The 21094-nt window shown below is 37.9% G+C and overlaps 1 protein-coding gene across 1 annotated transcript in view; it reads left to right on the plus strand.

Annotated features, from left to right (window-relative positions):
• Positions 1-20791, plus strand: part of ADSSL1 (adenylosuccinate synthase like 1) — a 33678-nt gene extending 12887 nt beyond the window's left edge. Inside the window, exons 2-13 of the mRNA XM_009280988.1 lie at positions 4083-4185; positions 5638-5700; positions 6487-6537; positions 6879-6945; positions 8112-8219; positions 8584-8665; positions 9635-9761; positions 10996-11150; positions 12341-12465; positions 14502-14599; positions 15791-15940; positions 17411-20791. Coding sequence (XP_009279263.1) covers positions 4083-4185; positions 5638-5700; positions 6487-6537; positions 6879-6945; positions 8112-8219; positions 8584-8665; positions 9635-9761; positions 10996-11150; positions 12341-12465; positions 14502-14599; positions 15791-15940; positions 17411-17463 — 1182 coding nt within the window. The 3' untranslated portion in view covers positions 17464-20791. The remainder of the gene's footprint in view (positions 1-4082; positions 4186-5637; positions 5701-6486; positions 6538-6878; positions 6946-8111; positions 8220-8583; positions 8666-9634; positions 9762-10995; positions 11151-12340; positions 12466-14501; positions 14600-15790; positions 15941-17410) is intronic.
• Positions 20792-21094: the final 303 nt, after the last annotated feature.

A 21094-nucleotide genomic window follows, 5' to 3' on the forward strand; every position in this document is an offset into this window, starting at 1 on the left:
AGACGTGTAGATGAGGCGCTTAGGGACATGGTTTAGTGGACATGGTGGTGTTGGGTTGACGGTTGGACTCGATGATCTTAGAGGTCTTTTCCAACCTCAATGATTCTATGATTCTATGACACAAGTGCTAATGAGCCTGCTGGAATCACTGCAGGAGCAGTAAGGAGGGTTTCAGGTTGAAGTGGATGCCAGTGTTCAAGACACTGCTGTCATCCCAGTTGTACTCTTAGCCTTTTGGAGCTTCAGCAGGTCCCCTAATCATTCCTTCTTCGGAACAGAACTTCTCACACCAGAGTAGTTTAATGGGAATGCCCAGGCTTCCCAGATTTTGGAAGTGAATGCTAATTGTTATTTCTGGTCATACCGTCATCTCTCAATACAGACGGTGCCAAAGTGGGACTGGTGATTAATCTGTGAGAAGGTGTTGCCTTAACATTCCCTTTGTTAGAGAAGCTTTTGAAGAACCACAAAAGAAGGCAGATACCATCTCTAGAGACCTAGGAAGGTGCAAATGATGAAAGATAGATAAAATTCAGGTGAGATCAGTGGTGCACAGCAGAGATTCTGTGAGCTGGGTCTGGATATTAAATGGAAGCTTATTCTGCATAGCTGCATCTGAAGCAAGGGCCAAGCAGAGAAACCAAAGATTTCTTGGTCCAAGTGGAAGCATCCAGAGGGTCCAGAGAATACTGTCACTAGGTGTGTTAGTGTTGACACCACTTTAATGAAATACCATTTGAGGAAAAGAAGGGAGCTTACATGGTTGCAGTGTACCATGCACCTTCAATCATGTAACCTTCAGATTAAGCCCAGACAAGGTTTCAGGTTCTCCTTACACTTCGTTAGCAAAAGAAATGGCTCTCATAGACCCTACATTGACTGTTAGAACTCAAGTAAAATTAGAAAAGGAGTAGATATCTTTAATATCTGAGCCATTAGACTGCCAACGTTAGCTTTAGATTAGAGAAGTACTGTTTTATAAGGTCTGTCACTGAATTTTTGGTTTATATTATCTGTCCAGAGTGACTGAAAGTGGATTCAGAGATTTTTGGCAAATAAAGGATGTATCATATCTGCTGATGTTTCTGTGCTTCAGCATTTTTTTAATGTATGCCAGCTTTCACAGATGATTGAATAATGTCCCTTTTTAAGAACTTGCTAAAGAAAGAAACAGCATTTGTCTGGGTATCAGTAGTTCAGGAAAATTTCCAAAATCATAAACTGTCTTTCATAAACACTCTCATACTGGTATGTCCCACCTCCTAAAATTTTAGGATACAAGAAAACACTTCTGACTATAATTTAGGAGTGCTGTTATCTCAGATTGTGAGTCTTCAAGCCTGATTTCATTTCTTCATGTTGATTAAGAAAAGCAGAATATAACTATACTGTTAGTGACAACAAATACTTTTGAAAGAGCCTGGTTCCCCATTTTCTCAGGGAACGTTTGTAGTAGAGATTAAATCAGTGTTAAATAATAGAGTTCATTCTTTTAAAGTTTCCATCTTGCTATCATCTATAGGCAAGCAGAAAAGGAAAGCTGATGATTTCAGAAGAAGTTACTAGCCTCTTTCTCAAGCCTGAGAGAGGCTAGTACCACTGTTATACCACTTTAATAAATTAAGCTAGTGTTTCAACCAGTGCAATCCATCCAGTCTCAGACCTTTTAAATATCATGTAAAGGAGTCTCCTGCATGATTTATTAGCCTGCTAGATAGTTCAGTACCTTTAACTAGATCCAAGTTCCTACAACTGGCTGCTTATATCTGGGAGGCAAGCTAAATACCCAGGATGGTTCTGCTTTCTTCAAGATTCTCCAGACAAGTTGTAACTCTGCATTAGCAAGACACTTGGGATTCCTTCCCAGCCCAAGGATGAGCTACCCAGCAGTTTGCTAAATCAAATGAAATTTTACATTGTCGTGGTTTAACCCCAGTCGGCAACTAAGTACCACACAGCCGCTCGCTCCCCCTGCCCCCAGTGGGATGGGGGAGACAATCGGGGCGGGGAAGTAAAACCCATGGGTTGAGATGAGGACAGTTTAACAGGACAGCTAAGGAAGAGAGAATAATAATGATAAAAGAATACACAAAACAAGTGATGCACAGTGCAATTGCTCACCAACCACCGACGGATGCCCAGCCAGTCCCCGAGCAGCAGTCACTGCCCCCCGACCAGCTCCCCCCGGTTTATGTACTGAGCATGACGTCCCATGGTATGGAATATCCCTTTGGCCAGTTTGGGTCAGCTGTCCTGGCTGTGCCCCCTCCCAGCTTCTCGCTGGCAGGGCACGAGAAGCTGAAAAGTCCTTGACTAGTGTAAGCACCACTTAGCAACAACTAAAACATCAGTGTGTGTTATCGGTTATTCTCATCCTAAATCCAAAACACAGCACTGTACCAGCTACTAGGAGGAAAATTAACTCTATCCCAGCCAAAACCAGGACATATATGTACCAGTTTTTCTGTTACCACTCATACTCAGCTCTCCCTTAGCAGGTTATCTTTTTAAACTTCATTGTTGAGCTCACATCTTCCAAAACATGAGAATTACTTTTGTTGTATTTAAAAGCATATTTCTTAATGTTTCCCTCCATCCCACTGCTTAAAAAAGAACTTGAATTTTTTTATAACCTGTGTCTTTTATTTTTTTGTACCAGTTTTTCTGTTACCACTCATACTCAGCTCTCCCTTAGCAGGTTATCTTTTTAAACTTCATTGTTGAGCTCACATCTTCCAAAACATGAGAATTACTTTTGTTGTATTTAAAAGCATATTTCTTAATGTTTCCCTCCATCCCACTGCTTAAAAAAGAACTTGAATTTTTTTATAACCTGTGTCTTTTATTTTTTTAATGTTGTGTTTCAGTGTATATCCACATTTTGAAAGGAGTGTCAGTTGCTGTTTTTCTGTATATTACGTGCAAACAAATGGGCAAACAAGTAAATGAAACTCTGGAAGAACGTGTGTTATATTAATTGTTATAAACAACTATTCTTTCTCAGAGTTTTCATGTAACAACTCCGCTCATTCAGCCAACACTCTTCATTATTTGCAAATTACCAGTCACAGTCTCAGTTCTCCTTCCAGTAGATGCCCTCATTCCAGACACTTTTACATCATTCAGACCTCATAGCAAATCCACGAAGATTTGTCATCATTTTGGAAAATGGAAGGCCTGTAAGCATCAGAGCAGACAAGCAGTCAGATTTCCCAACCTTACCAGTAGGAGAAAAAGTTATATCACCACAGAACAGCAACAAACATTAAGCCTGTCGAGAAAACTGGACCTTTAATTTTCAAAACTTTGCTGCTTCAGTTCAAATCAACTCGTGACCTTGATTTACCCACCTCTTCCCAAGTTTGTTCTAAAGCCTTTTGGGAAAAATCAGTTTCTTGAGGAAAATACCAGCATCCATTCTCAGGTCTGGTAGATGGTCGTATAAGGTATGAATTGTAGTAGACTCCGTAAAGGTGTGGTGGTGTTAACTGGGAAGATCATCCCTTGACAGGGAGACTCTGTGAAGCTGCAAAGACTGCACATGCTCCCAACTCTATGCAGACCTTCCATCTTGGACACCAAGGGAAGCAGTAGCTGTTTGCGGGTGGGCAGGCAGGAAGAGCTTCCATTCAAAAGGAAATAGTGGGCATTGTAGGCTTAACTCTAAAGAAATGACCATGTACAGAAGATGCCCAAAAAGGATGGGCTTGTCTAGGCATGTCAGAGGCAGGATTCCGTGGGTGGTAGTTCAATCCAGTTTTGTTCCCAGAAAGCATTGGTTCTCTTCTAGCTTCTGCCACCACTCCCACGTTTGCTCTTGCTTTGCCCCAGTCCTGCCTTGACTCCGTGGTATTGTTCTGCTTCCTAATTCTACACAGTCCTGCTGAAATCCTTCAGCCCCCTAATTGTCCTGTCTGAGCCCTTTTTACAGTACTACAGCATCTCAAGAAACTATAAGGTGGAGAAAGCAGTGATCTAGACGTGAATGTGTAAATAAAGAAAAGATGATCTTATCAAATCTGCTGAGAGTTGAGAGCGGTGGTATAAGACCATTAATCTTCTGGTGTTTCTTTCTGTTGCAGGGTGGGAATAACGCAGGCCATACTGTGGTTGTTGATGGAAAAGAATATGATTTTCACCTATTTCCTAGTGGCATCATTAATCCAAAGGCAATTTCTTTTATTGGTAAGACAATTTTGGAACTTACTAAATAAAATAACATTACATGGTGGGTAGCTGCAACCATAGTTTATAGTAGCAAACAAAGAAAAACCTATAGGTGACTGTCAGTCAGATTTGTTTTAGCTTCAGCTGTTTGTCTTTTATTTCACTGCTGCTTTAACGTGAGTTATTCTATGTTCAGTGTCAGTTTAGTCTGCTGCTGGAAAACTGGAAGTAAGAACCCCATCTTTCTATCAAGTTGCTCTTTTTTATACTTTATGGTACAAGTTTGGATCCCACCGTCTACTTGAAGACTCCTTTTATACTTTCAGAAATATAAGCGCTGTTTTTTGAGGACACAAAACCCAGCACTGAGGCTAAATAAATAATATAATTTCTCTCTGGCATCTCTTCACTGACTTTCCAGAAATAGACCCCAGGATACAAGGCTCTGCTTGGAAGGTCATCATCCAGTCTCCTTTTTGTTCACATTAGCAGCTGTTTAAGGTGATGTTGTATTTCACTGTAAAGATATTCAATGCAAATGGCATCATAAAAAAGTTTGCATTGCTTACTGGGCATTAAACTCATATTTAATTGGTGGACAAACTTAAGCCTTTTACTTGTCCAAAATTATGATTCTTTCTGACAGAAAAAATACATACTGACTGTGCAAGAAATGAGTGTAAGTTTTAGTGAGTCACAGAACTGTAGCTGTAGTTTTGTTCCATTTGATAATTTCTAAATGGGTGATTGAAGTACATGAAACGTATTTTTTCTCTCCGCTAAATATGGTACACCGTCTTGCTTTCCACTTTACTCCCTTGTCAGTTAGTAAAGACTATAACTTAAGTTATCCTAAATTTAGGCTGAGACAGGCTCTTGCAGATATTTCTGCTGTTCCCAAGAAGGAAGCAGCAGCTGTTTCCAGCCCACTACATCAGTAATCCTCCACGTCTCATCAGTAATGCTCTGTATTGCTCGTGGAATTTATATTGTCGCTCAAAAGCAGGGAGAAGGCATCGGTAATGTATTACAGCACTAGTCTGAGTTGAGTTTAAAACAAATACGTGAATATTGAAGAAAATTTAAATACCGTCGCACAGACTTGTCAGTGTTGTAAGGTCATGGACTTCTTTGAGCTTTTACCAGTGAACAACTGAGGCTGAAGTCGTGGTGCAAAGTCCACCACAAACAAAGACAAGAATCCGCTTATCTCAGCTGGCTTCAGAGCAGGCCCAGCATTCACATCTGAAACAAGCAAGCTCTGGGTTTTTCTGATTTTAGCAGGCTTGTAGCTGCTTACCCAAAATGAGGATTTATCCAAAAAGTTCTCAATATCACTTTCTGAGAAATGTGAGAAACTCAGTCTTACTTTTTAAATCAAATTTCAGACAGCAAGTGTTTACATGCCTTACATCCTAAGAACGAGTATTTTATTTCTTGCTTTAAAATAAATCATTTATGTTCCCACAGGTAATGGAGTGGTTATACATTTACCAGGCCTGTTTGAAGAAGCTGAAAAGAATGAAAAGAAAGGTTTGTATCGAGTAATTTTTAACCTTTCTTTATATTGGCAACCAGGTTGAGGGGTTTTTTTAAGCCTTTGTTTCTGACCATAAATATTCAGTGCAATAACATTCTGCATTTTAAATAATGAGGAAAACAGTATTTAAAATGTTGAATTGTGTTGTAGTCTTCAGACAGATTTTCAAAAGCAATCTTTTCATGGCTTTTCAGGGAGTTTTATGGCATTTGATACCACATTAGATAGAAAATAAAATCCTAAAGTGTGTGGCAAAGCTCCCTTTGACCTCAAACTGAGATGATTTAACCCACAGTTTCTGTGTCCCCATTTCTGTGCCCAAGTATAAACTCTGTTGGTTTTGCTTTGAGTGAGGCTTTGGACCAGATGACCTTCTAAGGTCCCTTACATCTTAAATTGTTTTATGATTCTATACATATGAATTCTCTATTTTCTGAGGCACAAATGGAGTTTAAGTGATTTATTGTATAACGAGTTAAACAAGAATCTTTCCTTAAACTAAGAATTGCATGTAAGCCACAGCTTTCTGGCATTAAGAAGAAGTGAGTATCTTTGTCCATACCAAAATGAGAAAGCTAAAAAGTAAAAAACGAGAAAAGTTTGTTAACAAAAACATTGCTGATATTTGATATTCACTTACGTTTTATCCGTTTTGTCTACAGTCTTCTTAACAAGAAGCTATATAAACTAGAAGAAAGACACAGAAATATTAAAGCAAATCTCAAAGTTTGACCAATCAGCGCAGCTGAAATCCTACTTTTCTTTATGTCTTCTGACAGGTTTAAAAGATTGGGAGAAAAGACTGATTATATCAGATAGAGCACACATAGGTGAGTGATGACTGAAGGGGGAAAAAACTCACAAATGATTGCTTAGGTCATGGTGCTAAACTACATTATTACTCCACAGAGCAGTCATGTGTTTGATCTAATATGGCTTCTTTGTGTGTTGGGTATCTGAAGCATAATAATGGAATTTGTGTCCGCTAAAGAGTGAGATGTTTTACATGTTTTCACAGCGTTTAAGGAATACTCTCTCCGTTTTCACAGGAGGAGGCCTGTGCACTATCAATGATAACAAAGGCACTTTGTCTTGAAATCAGTTGTCTGTGATTTAAAGAATGTTTATCTCCTTTGGTCTCCCACTATGTCCATTTGGTTTTCCATTGCAGTGTTTGACTTTCACCAGGCAGTAGACGGGCTCCAGGAAGTGCAACGTCAAGCACAAGAAGGAAAAAAGTAAATATTTTCAGCACCTTCATTTCATTAATAATTATGCAAATTTGCAAAATTGGTGTAATTTTGGAAAACAGAAATGCAATGTATCTCTAAAGAGCCTTGCTGATGTTACTAATTCTGTGACTCTGTTCTGCTCCTGCTTATGTTAGTGAACAAACTCTGAGGTGTTACTGAAAAGGCAGGGTATAAATTCTTACATATTTCCATTTTCCAGTTCTCTGCAATGTATAGGGACATTTTGAAATTCCTACCAAATTCTCAAAATCCATTTCCATTAAAATGGTGTTTCCAACCCAGTTTGATATCAGACTAGTGATGCTGTTTTGAATTGGGTCTGAAGTGTTGGCATGATTAGGTTCCACACTTGTAATCGTTTATTGTATATTCACTTACACTTCATGGAGATATTAGTTTCTATTTTAATTTCAATCTTACACTTCAGCACAGTGTGTTAACTATTCATACTTTGTTATTCTGGTTTCTGAAAGAACAAAGGTTTATGTGAACACGCTGTATTTTTCTCTCTGCTAGTCCATTAGTTTTTGATCCCACTGGACAATTTCAGCCAAACTTAACATACAAATAGAGATCTCAAAATTACTGTATTTCTAAAACGCACATGAAAATAGGCACACAGGTAGGGAAACAGTTTCATTTTTGTCCTCATCAAGGTAAAGGCTGCAGCAACAGTTCATAGGGACAGAGATGGTGTGAATAATCCCAAAGCCATAGGAAACCAGTTTGATCGCTCACAGAACTGGTGGTTGTTTACAACTATAGACAGTGCTGCAACTGTGAAAATGTGAAAATGACCATTTGTTTCCTATTGTTTGTGGTAAGGAATGTGGTAGTACCACAGGATAGTATGGTAACCATTGTTACTGTATAATATAGGTATATATACCCATAGTTTCAACTAAGCTTGCCTCAGCCAGACTCAAGGCTTAATGCTTTACTGCATACCATGAATATCAGCAATATTTATGCAAATCCACTGAAGCATGAAAGTTGCTATATATTTGTTATTACAGAACTTCAGTCTTTTTTTTATGTCTCGGATCTTGTGCCCAGTATATGGTATATTGAAGAGCTTTAACAAAATTACTTAGCATACAGCGTATTTTTGCATATATTTATACATGTTTGTGTGGTTTCTTTTTAATTAGTATTGGCACAACAAAGAAGGGGATTGGACCAACGTATTCTTCCAAAGCTGCACGAACAGGCCTTCGAATTTGTGACCTCCTTTCTGACTTTGATGAATTTTCTTCAAGGTACAACTATTTTCATTTCTAAATATTATGTTGAAGAGTCATACATTTTGGCTGACAGATTTGCTTTTAAGGAGATGTTTTTAAATATGTGTCTGAACTTTAAATATGTATATGAATTGTCTAGGAGAAGAAGACTGGAAAGAATGTGTGCGTGTATTTCCTGTACTTCACAGATTTTCTCATCATTTAAAATGTAATTTTGTACATTGGGAAATGCACTGGTTGAGGTATCGAAGTTCTGGGTATTTTCTCCCTATAGCTCTCAGTATATACTGTGTATAATATACGCTGAGTTCTTGCCAAAGGTTCTATGAACAGTAACTCAAAGGGTGTTCTTCATAGATACGATTTCAATATTTTACAGATTTAAAAATCTGGCACAACAATACAAGTCAATGTTTCCCACACTTGAAATAGATATAGAAGGACAATTGAAAAAGCTAAAGGTAAGGATTTAACACTTGTAATATTTGTTCAGTTTCAGGGAAAGTATAGAAGAAAACAGTAATATTTATTTTAATTAAGTAAAAATTAAGTGTACCAGAACTACTACTTATTAAACTAATTAATTTAAATGAAAAATGCATATCTTCATTATTATAAAACCTTTTAATGAGCAGTAGCTACGCTTTGTAATAGAATGTTCTCTTTTTGTGGGCATTAAAATAAATTTTGTGGATGATTTAATTCTCCTATAATATTTTACTTTTTTTGACATAAAATAGCTGTTGTATTAAAGTAGCCAAGAGAATGCAGGGCGACACTTGCAGTTAGCAGTCTCCAGCCATGACTGATCTAGTCTGAGAGACTTCCGTGCTTACTGAAGAATTGTTTGTGGAAGCTGTGTTTCAAGATCCTGGTATTACAAGAAAAATATCTTTTTATAAATAAATTCAGAAGAGCCACTGGTGAAACATCTTCTTTCGTGAATATGCAAGAACAGAGGATGCTAAAAAAATCTCTTACCTTTCCCAAGTTTTGTCTGGTACTTGTTCAGAGCTGACACTCTACCTTTAAAGATATTTTTTAATATTCATGAGTAGTGATTTTTTTTTTCTTTTGGAGCTTGCACTATTTCTAAGTCCCACTCTCAGTGTGTCTAGACTATAGACACGCTATATAGAGACTATATCAACAAAATGAGGTAGGTATACAACATTTCTGTGAATAGAAATGGTACAGAAATTATGGCATTCTAATGCCATAACAAGTCATGTTTTCTTATGTGAGTTGTTCAATATATTGATTTGTTTTCAACAGAGTATAAGCTAATGGTTGTATTTTTCAGGTAAAACGCAGTTATTGAAGCTGGCGTGTTAGGGTTATCTGTATGTTTCATGTTTCAAAAGTGAACACAGTGTTCCCTGCTTCCAGCCATTGTATGGGGAAGCTGACGTTTCTACTCAAATTTGCAGGGATATGCTGAAAAAATAAGACCCATGGTTCGAGATGGCGTGTATTTTATGTATGAAGCTCTTCATGGCTCCCCAAAGAAGATTCTTGTTGAAGGAGCCAATGCAGCATTACTTGATATTGACTTTGGTAAGTTAAATTCTAAATTCAATTTCGCTCCTAAGAAGTTAGTTTTATTTTGATTAGTTTTATTTTGATTTGTGTTTATATCAGCTTTGCTAACAGCAGGAAAATAGAAAAACAAAATAGCCTTTTCCTTTAATAGGAACAGATCTCTCAAAAGTAAAGCACAGTAATCCAGAGATTGTATCATTAACAGGATTAAGTGCTTAGGGTTTAAATATTGATTTTTACTGAAGTTTATTGCCGTGGAGTTGAAGTTTCACTCCAGATATTCTTGTCTTTATTACTTCTAAATGCGTGTGCGCATTGCCATACATTCCAAGCAGCCATTGCAGTGCTGCTGAGATAATTCCTCTGCAGTGGAGGGAGGATTAAACTGATGCAGATAACCTGTAAGTCTAGCTTCTTCAGTTGATCTCTGCTCCACTCTCTTACCAAAAGTCTAATTAAACCACTTAGGTCTCCATGAAGATGAAATGAAGAACTGGAGAGATGCTCCAATCCAGAGTCACAGTGTAGAGATCATGAATAACCTCTTAAGACTTAGAAAATTTGCTGCAGATACTCAGAGCTACTTGTGTAGAGCACTGGGAATGTCAGACTCTGACCTTTACACCAGGCTCTCCGTGGATGTTGCCAGGAAATACTTTCTGTGATACACAGGACAGTGAAAAAAGCTTTACACAGCAGCAGCAGCAGCAGCATCCTGTAATAGATCCAGTGCCTAATGGTAGTAGTACTGAGATGCTTTTAACTTTCTCCCTTGTGGGAAATCCTCAGTGAAAGTTGCAAAGGATGAATGCAGAAAAGCTTACGCACTGGAACAGATCACACATACTGGATACCTCCTTAAGTATGAGAAAGTAGTATGTTTTCTTATTTGTCTGTGTGACCTTCTTGCTCGCTAATAATATGCTTATACAAATTGCCAGGATAAGTCAGCTATTTGAGTGGAAAAGATCCTTCATTTTGAGGGGTTTCTGGGGAGCTTTAGAAATCTAAACACATATTATCCGCTACAGGAGGAAGCAATTTGGGGAAGAACAGCTTAATTTGTTCTCTTAAAAGCAAAATGGGGACATGTAGTCAGAAGAATTTGCCCCGCTCTTTGGCTGCTATTTCAGTTTAGCTTTAAAGCCAAACATACAGGTGAAAATCTCCTTTCAACTCGTAAAGGAAAATCGGTCTTTGTTTCTTATCATTGCTGAAACAGGGTTGTGCTGTTGTGTTTTTCTGACAGGCACGTATCCTTTCGTGACTTCATCGAACTGCACCATAGGTGGTGTATGCACCGGGCTTGGTGTTCCTCCCCAGCACGTCGGTGATGTGTACGGTGTGGTGAAGGCGTATACTACTCGGGTGGGAATTGGAGCCTTCCCCACTGAGCAGATTAATGTAGGTTTAATGTTACAAGTTGCAATATATACAGTTGCCAAAAAATAAGGTCAGTGGAATGGGGTAAGGGTATGCCAACGATAAATAAGCACGATAATAATGCCAAGCAATCGCACTCAAGAAGAGAGGAGAATTAAGGTATTTTTCTTCAGAGGAGAGAAACACGAGTATGATGATGTTATATTACAGTGACCATGCTTCTGTTGTAATGAATGATGTCAAAACAAATTTCATCATTTTCTGTAATATCGTTAGGTGCATTTCAGTGGCGAAAGTTTGTTGTAGACTGGAACTGTCAGCGTGTCACAGGAACGCTTAAATTACAAGATACAGCTTCTGTGCTTAACAGCCTGTGTTCTGCGTGATTTATAGAATAAATGTGGTGTGTGCGTCAGCCAGTCATGCACAAATTGATCAATAAAAGGAAGGGGAGAGATTTTGATTCTTTTAAACTACCTATTGTATTTTCATTATCAAGAAACTAGAAAGCTTAGGGTATTGATTATGAGCTATGCACACAGCAATCTCTAGGTCAGTGATCCAAATCTAATTTAAGGATTTAGTCACTAAAATCCTTTCTCTAATGGCCCAAATGAATTGGTGATATCCTTTAGTTTTATGAATCATGAGTGTAAAGTTTCTTTCTTCTTCATTTTTAACATGTTATAAATGCTGCCAGCTCGAAGGGAACGGTTGGCAGTCTCATACTGTGGTAGAACGTAGGAGCCCTAGGCATGGTCAAGGAGTCTGTTGACCTAGACATTGTACAAGCATTGATCTTGTCCCAGGCATTTACACTCTTGCCCCCAAAAACAATAGATGCCAAAAGACCAGATGAAGGACGTAAACACAAACAAAATTAAAAACAGGGCTGAATTGTCAAGGAAATCTTTGTATCAGATGAAGAAGGAAGAAAAGTGTCATCTTGGAACATGAAATAGTCATATTAAATAAGTATTCTGGAAATGCTAGTGATCGAAGCACAAAAATCCTGTGCATGAGGGGCGTTATTCTCCACCTTAGTTCCCTCCTAATAAAACTTAATTATTTTTTTCTTTTTTTTTCCTCTACAAAAAAGCCTTGGAATTGAACAACTATATTTTTCTTGCCTTTTGTCTACATTTGTTTATATTTGTTTTCCTGCTGTTTTTCAGTGGAATACCATCAGCATTCTTTCTGTCTTCCTTTAGGAAATTGGAGATCTTTTACAGTCCCGTGGCCACGAATGGGGAGTAACTACAGGCAGAAAGAGACGCTGTGGCTGGTTAGATCTTGTCATTTTGAAATATGCTCATATGATCAACGGATTCACTGCGTAAGCATCACAGATTTTGCGCTACATTTGGAAGTGATAATTTTGTGCTTCGCAGAATAAATATGTAGGTAACATTAATATAAGTCCAGTAAAGTGTTACATTTTAAACAATTAAATAATTCACAATGGGCAGCTGAGAATTGTCTTAATGCTATTAATAATCTAATTCCTTTGACTTTTTTTTTTTCCAAAGCAAGTGATTTTAAAACATCATAGCAGTGATTTTTTTCATATATGTTTTCACTTCGCTTACATCAGATGGCCGATGTGGATTGGATCAATATATCAGTTTTCTAACAGTTTGCTCTACTGTTCTTGATCCAGTGCTTTCATACTGACTTATGTTGTGATCTAAAACCTGCTGGTTTTGAGCTTTGGTTGACTCTAGTGGATCATACTTGTAGGACCAATTCTGCATCATTTGGAACCACTACCTCTTGAAGTGAAATAAGGGGGGGTGACACAAAGTGTACGGCAACTGGCACAGCTTTCACTCCGGTCCTGACAGGTTCCTTTATTTACAAAGATGTAGTCTAATATTTTATTTTAAATTCATAAATTCTGCTTTTAGTGGGCTGAGTTTTATTTGCTTTGGGACTGAGCGACTTACTTGGTTGATAAATTATTTTATAATTCAAAATATATATTAAATTGGCATTTTAAAGGAAAAGTGGCTGGGGGGGGGGACTGTTCAAGACCATACTGTTTAAAGGAACTGTTCAAGACCATAATGGCATCAAGCTTGCTTATGTCTAATGCTAAAGTGCTAACTATCACAAGCCATTAATTTCTAACTAATTACTGATCTGTATTTTCAGAAAAAGTTGCAAAAGTTTCATTACAGTTTTGTTCATATAAAGTGCAGACTTAGCATTCAGGCAAACTTGTTCATATATGCAAACACGTGACCCCAGGCATTTTAAAATCTTATAAACTGGGACGTAACTTGATATTGTTTGTGCTACTGATGCTACAAAGAAACAATGATCTTTGTTCATTAATTTATCAGAAGGGCTTTTAAAATACTTTTTTTACTTGGATTTATATTTTACTTTAACTTACACAGCTCTAGTTTATGTGGAAATAGTATTAGGAAGGCGTTATGTTTCCTTCCCTTTCAGTTCTATACAATTACTGCACTTCTATCAACAAAACTATGTCACCTCTGGTAACTGTGACAGTTAAAAAACATGGGGAGATAAAAACTTCAAGAAAGTTGAAGAACTCTCTCTATGCTGCTTCTTTCCCAAAAGGTCTTTTAATTTAATCATTGCATTCATTGTATACTTACTGAGCACATATAGCATGGACTATTATGCACATGCCTGTCTAAATCCTTAGCTACTCATATTTTTAGCAAGCAAGGTCTGGCATATTGTTTCTAGAGATTTTGACTAGTTTTAAAATGCAGTTTTATTCTGATCAGTGAATGCTACGGTGTCGTCTTGAGGTTCCATTTTTGTGTTCCAGAGTGTTCATTCAAAAGATGAAAAAGGTTCATTAGACTGACAGCCCTGATAGCCCAGCCCGGGCACTGAAATTCAGGCTGGGATCTTTCCTACTGAACTGTATACATGATTTTAGTAGCCAGATTATGCTTGTGAAGTCTGTTTTAAAGGTGTAATTTAGTCAATAAGTCTGTCTTATAGTTGTTGTGAATCAGTAGGAATAACAGAAACAATCACTAGTAGTGACGTAAAGCGACGTGCCGTCATACACACCCAAACAAAGTCCAGTAAGTGCCACTTTACATAGTCAGCTTGCGTTTTCCTGCGCTGAACTGAACGCTGTGCACCTGTGTGAGCAGCCAAGCATTTGGAAACGTGTCTTAGTAACTCAGTCATGTATTCATCCAAGAGGCATGAATTCAATTAACAGTGTTCATAGTTCAATATATTTGTGTATTTCTGCTGGCTGGGTTGCCTGAGCTGGATTTGTGAATACAAAACTAGAAAGAAAAAAAAAAAAGACAGGTGGAAAGTATTAAAGAGAAGATTCATCATTTGTGTAACTCTAACCCGTGTTTTTCTGTACAGTTTGGCATTAACAAAACTGGATATTCTTGATGTCCTTGATGAGATTAAAATTGGTGTTGCTTACAAATTGGGTGGAAAAAGAATTCCATATTTTCCAGGTATGTTGTTAAATATCTATGTTCGTTTTTCTCTTTCCTGCCTGTTAAGTCATACCTGTTGGGAAAGGCTGTTTGCTTTTTAAAATCAGGCTTGATTTCTTTTTCGCTAGACCTTCTGTAGAAATTTGCAGAACTGTGATATCAGTATAAAGACTACTGTATCAGTATATTAGCATTTTCTAGTCACCTTGCGTCTGTATGTATGATGACAAGAAGTTCAGAGCAAATAAAATCTTGTGTTAGGGCCTCTATGTCTTGTCCCATTAGATTTTTTCACTGACAACACAAGGGGTCTGAAAGTCAGCAAGGTGCAAGTCAGTGACTGTGTATCATTGGCTTTAATGAATTGGCTTTAATCATTGGCCTTTAATGAAGTTAAGTAAAAATAAAATCAGTGCTTAAGCTGTGCAAAAATGAGATGGAGACAAGCAGAATAAAGCTGCTTATGGGCTACCATCATATAACTGTAATTATCAGCAACAACATTGTGGTTAATAAAAATATACATTGCCTCATGAATATGCTTCATGTTAAAACTTTTAAGATGTAACAATATGTAGTTTTCATACATTAATGAAGTTTTCAAGATACCTGTAACAGTGTATGCCAAGATGAGGGGTTTGTTCTGTTGAGATGGGGGATTCTGGAGGCACGGGGAGGGCTGGCAGCAGCCAACTTTCCCACCACTGGTGGTAGTTCCTGGCTGTGGACAGTAGCACAGTGAGAATTCCAGCGGGGAAAGGCTTGCAGACATCTAAGTTTTTAGCAAGCCTGATTTAACCCTGTTCCACAAACGTAAAAATTTTTGAGAAAGTCGTGCCTTGTCTACAGGAGGACTTCTATTTTATTATGTGCAAATCTGAACCAAAAAGTGGAACTACTGTAAACTTCAAATAATTTGTTTCCTTAAAAATACTACTGTAGTCTTCTGACAACACAGAGTGCATCCTAAGGTTTTGACAAGAGGAAACTGGATTACTGGATCCTCTTGAATCAGAGTTATCTTCCTAAGTAACAGAAATTAATCTAAATTAAGAATAAATGAATTAACCAACCAGTAGAAATACTGGGGGTTTTTTATTTATCAGATTTTAAATGTTGTCAAAAGACTTTGTTGGTCAAGAACCATAGGTGTGTTCTTTTAAGGTGGAGCAGCTAAAATCAACTGTGATAAAAATTGTTTGCCCACAGCTAATCAGGAGATACTACAGAAGGTAGAAGTAGAGTATGAAACAATGCCTGGGTGGAAGACTGACACAACTGGTGCACGAAAATGGGAGGACCTCCCACCCAAGGCCCAGAATTACATCCGCTGTGTGGAGAACCATGTTGGAGTGCCAGGTAAATCTTTCTGTAGACGAAGACACGAGGACGCCAGAGCAGACAGGAACAGCTCTGTAAAAGCGCTCAATTCGTTAGTCAGGGAGCGGCTTGATTTGGGCAGGAGGCAATGGAAGTACCTGTGGTTGGGCTGATGATGGTAAACGACAGCTTGCCAAGAAGCAGCAAAGGGTGGTGTTCTGCGGGCAGGTCTGCAGTGTTGCAGAGAGCTCCAAGCTGCTGCTGAAAAGGATTTAACCAGAGGAAAGATAAACGTGTATTGTTCTTGGCAAACTGCTGCCTTCTGTCAGTGAAAACTTAGGGATCTCTGCACCATGCTTCAGTGCATAGTTAGTCTAATGTTCTCCCTTTACTAATCTCTTCCTTTCACTTTACTTCCTGCACTGCATCCCTGTTTGAACACAGGCTTCTCTTTTTTCTTTTTTTTTTTCCCCTCTCTTCCATACTTACCCATATAAGGAGATGTGCTGCATAACGGATACAAGATTGTTTAGCCCAATTCTGCCCCTTTGGAAAAATGAGAATCTTAACATGATCAGTCTCCAAAGGTTAAGCCATCCAGTTTTTTTCAAATCTAATTGCTAGAGCTCTAGGGGTGCCAAGAGCTAGGTGTGGCATGAACGGTGGCGTTTGAAAGGGAATTTCCACAGTAGCAAACTTAGAAAGCTGGCATGTGTGCTTTTGTTTTCCATAAAGCGCCTCAAAGGTCACGTTTGGGGAGTGTGAGCTAATTGCAACTGTGGCAATTCCAGTATTGCTCATGGATTAGGAAGCATCTGACAGCAGAGCCTGAAACTCGGTGGATGGCTCGTGTGTGGTCACGGACGTAGGTGTGGGCGATGGGATGTGTAAATAAAACTCCCCTTACTTTATTTCTCTGGTTCTCAGTGTGAAGGCAGGGTGCCTTGGTGGGTTTAACGGCTAAAGGTGACCTACCTACAGTCAGTTCTATAGTATCCATGGGCAATAAAAACTGTAGTGGAACAATTATAGTATGGTATTTGGGGTGGCTGCTCACACTGGGTAACGTTTTTAATTGCAGCCTTACATTTAACAGTATTATAGCACGTGTGCATCACTATCTCCTGGTCCACATCAAGAAAACTTCACATTCTGGCAGAGCTCTCGCTTCCTTTCTGCAGGGATTTAGCTAGACATCCTATCACTCAAGACAATGACAGTTAAACCTGCAACAAACATGCTTGACCTTCTGTTAGGCCTTCCATCTGCAATGCTTTGTGTTTATGGTATAATTATTTCATGTTTTCAAACTTCAGTATATTGCACTTCTAGTCTGGTAATGCAGCAGAAGTAAAGTGATTTTTGGCAGTAAAACTCCCTAGCATTGTGTTTCAGCACCAAGTTGGCCAGTTTGTAGTGAAGCGTGATGAAAGGTGAAAATTATTCCAGTTCACTGATTTTAATATTTACTCTCAGTAATTGTTCTAATAGATGTGTTTTCCTCCCTAGTTAAATGGGTCGGAGTTGGAAAATCAAGAGAGTCGATGATCCAGCTATTCTAAACAAATGAAAAACTTCAGTGACAAGAAGCACAATTTAGCGTTCATCTGCTCCTTACTGCTTCCTCTTTAAATGGAGATGCTGTTTAAAACCACCATGTTCTTCTAGGAATTGAATAGAAACAAAACATATATTCTGTATTGTAACATTTTATTTATCTTTAAGTTCTCAGTAAATTCAGTGTAAAATCTCCTTGGTGGCCATCATAAAAAAAAAAATCAAAAAAGTATTCTTAACAAAATAAGGATTTTTTTTTTTTTTTTAAATTTGTGCCATGTTACTATTGGAAGGATTTTACATCCATATAGAGTTATTTCTTCTTTCAAGTATTAAGCCTTTTCCAGTAGTTACTGGGTAACTTTAGAATTGTGAAGCTTGGATTTGTTCTTCAACTTCAAATGTTAAAATGTCTATGTATTTGGGTTGGCAGTAATAAGACAGATACCATGTACTGTGTACTTAAATTGGTTAGATTATACAGGTTTTCAGTTTCTAAAATACAGTGAAGTTAGGTAGGTATTTTTGACTGCACAAAGCAAAGCAAACACAATTACCTATAATTTTTATATAATGATTTTTTAATAGCCCACTAAAATGAATGGAGAGCAGCTAACGTATTTTTATCACAGAGCCTATTCTAGTAACTGAGATAACATCTGTACAGGGGCCAAACTGGAGAAAGTTGACCTGTCTAATAATTCTTTCAAATATCCTGTGTACTAACAGACAATCCCTGTGGAGACTGTCAGATGTGCAGTCTTCGTTTTATGCAGCAGGGAAGGAGTGAGTGAAGGAAGAGAGTCCTCAGGGCACAAAACACACGGGGAGAGCGGAGCCGAGACAGCACGCTGTGTTTTCTCAGTGAACCAGAGACATTTCTTCCTGCTAATGCAGTGATTGTAATTTCCAAAGTTTTACTGTAGTTACTTGTTGAGGAACTTGAGACTTGCAGCTCTGTAAGACACACTCGCTTCCACAGCTCCTAGGTTTCCAAGAATAAATCAATGCATGACTTAATGATGACTGCTGCAGTATTTACACCCCTCACGCATTTTGACCTTCCTCAGCAAAATGCAGTGCCTATTTATAGAAGGGGATGACATGCGGCAGCCAGGGTCGCGACATGTAGAAGCCGTGGAGAGGTCCCAGAATCTTCAAGAATACACTTGGATTTCTTTGTGGGTCTTCTAATTTATGATGGCTATACTTCAAGAGCTCTCAAAAAAGGCCTACCTCTTGTAGAGGAAAAAGAATACACTAGAAACGGAGTTATTCCCTAACGGCGAATTTTCCGAGTACATGTTCCTTTTCTGTATATGTCTCAGAGAGCTGTAACAATATTTTTGTATCATTCCCAGGGGCTGGGAATGTGGAAATGGCATCACAACCCCAGTAATGCCATTATGTAGTGTGTGAAAATAACCCTTTTCTGAAATAACAACTCCAAGGATACAAAACGATGACATTCTTTGCGTCAGAGATGGGGAAAAAGAAAAACCTGTCTGGAGTATCTTGTGTGATACTCGTCCCCTTTGTCTTTTCTCGCTCAATATTAAGTAACAGTTAATGTTCAAACCCATTTGTGTCAAGAAGCAGTTACAAAAGTACCGGTACAAGCACACAGCAAGCACTAAATTTAACTGTTTACGGATGTATTGCTGCTTGTAGGGCAGAATTCTTACACCCTCCAGCTGCAGTGCAGTCTCTTCGTACTCCAGTTCATCGCAGACTGTAGCTTTATGCCACCATCAAATACTTTTTATCTCTGGGGAGAAAAAAAAAAAAGCCCAAAGCCGTGAATCCTTAATTCAGCTACAGCTCCTTTGTCAATCTTTGACAAGTTGTTTAATCTCCTTGCTACCGTTTTGCAATCTGTAAAATGGCAATTAGGAATACTGCCTCACCTCTTTTAAACTGTTTTTTGGAGGTCGTTGGGTTGAGCCCTGCAGTCCTTGCTCTGACATTGATGAGGAAGTTCTCCCCGTCCAATTTATGGGTGTTGTAAGGAATGAGCGATGAGATTTCTGACCTTATTTAATGTTTGCAAAGCACTTCTGAAAGGTGCTTGGTAAATGCTAATTATTACAAGCACTGTGGAATGTGCCTCATTTATATGAGGTCATTTAAACATAAAGGTGCTTGGAGTTACAGTAATTAAGTTTTGTTTTCACATGGCTTAACCTTGCGACATTTGCCTACTGGATGATCTAGACCCGTTCCTTTTCTTGGCCTCGTCTTCATCACTGCATTTGTGTTAGGAGGTTGCCGCTATATTTAAGCTTTGGTTGATTTATAGGCAAAGTCCACAATGACTAACAAGCCACTCGGCGTGCTGAATAACTGGATTAAATGAGCAACTCTAAATGAAGTATTTGGCATATTGAAAAAATTAGGTTTTATTGTTTAATTTTCACAGGATTACTTTCTCTTGTTCACCTAATCTTTTTATTTTCCATTAAGTAATTTTTCCATTAAGTCTCCGTTAGATCCACATCGCCTGTCTTTGCATTCAAGGATTCATCAAAAACCCAGTGATACTGTCGATGGGCATGATGTAATAGGCAATTATCCTGTGACTTACTCTGTTACTGTAAAAATACTATCATGCATTTCATTTCATTTCATAGCATGGATTTTTTAAATGAAAGTTCTACTCCTATTGAATTTCATATGTGTTGTCATTGAGTTAAATGTGAATAAGTTTAGGCTTTTATCGCAAAGCTCTTTAATCTACTGAGTGACACAATGCTTAATAAGAACATTTTTATGTAAATTTGCTTTCATTTTGGCTGTTTCCCTTGTGTATTATTTTGTATTGTTTGGAATTTCATTTTAATAACAATCACTGTGATGAATTTAATTTCTTCTTTCTCCCCAGCCAAATGCAGTAATAATGACTAAAACTGGTTGATGCATCATCCTGTTAGTTATCTGGTTGGAAGAATAAGGGTAAACGTCTGCCAAAATGGCATAATTTGTGGTAAAGATTATAGTTTTTTAAAAGTAGCAATTACTGATTCACTCATGCACATTAATGTATTTGACATATTTTCTCACACTTACCCGTACAATATGGCCTTCATAGTCAGGTGTATGCTTCCTAACACATGCAGTATAGGATTTTGAAGCTTTTGTAATTTTTAATTTGGCTATATATGGTCTTACGGTTCTGGTATAAGGCACTTTATAAAAGGAAAGAAAATTAAGCATTTCCATAGTAATGTGCAAACTATATTTACACCTCAACGCAGATTTTTTCAGATGAATTTTGGATCTGCACCTGTTTATTTTGTCCTGAAAGACATATTAAAACCAATTTAAAGTAACAGTGCTTGGTCTCTATTTCTCTCTTCTTTTTTTCTAACACAATACACTTCATACAAAAACCTGGTTCAATATTTCATGGATTTTAAAAAATAACTAGGAGCGTTATTGAATGAATAGGTATTTTTTTTCAATGTACAGATCCTCAGTGTTTGGCCTTTTTTTAACATATTCTATAAACTTTGTCACGCTTTCCCATTTACAAACTGAGCAGGGATCCACCTTTACCACCGGGGATTCATGGTTAGTCATCCTTAGTTAGCTCACCTGAGTGTACAATGATTTTATGAAGGAAAAAAAACGTTTCCT

This window comes from Aptenodytes forsteri, unplaced genomic scaffold (assembly GCF_000699145.1).
Source record: "Aptenodytes forsteri isolate BGI_AS27 unplaced genomic scaffold, ASM69914v1 Scaffold193, whole genome shotgun sequence".
Taxonomy (NCBI): Eukaryota; Metazoa; Chordata; class Aves; order Sphenisciformes; family Spheniscidae; genus Aptenodytes; species Aptenodytes forsteri.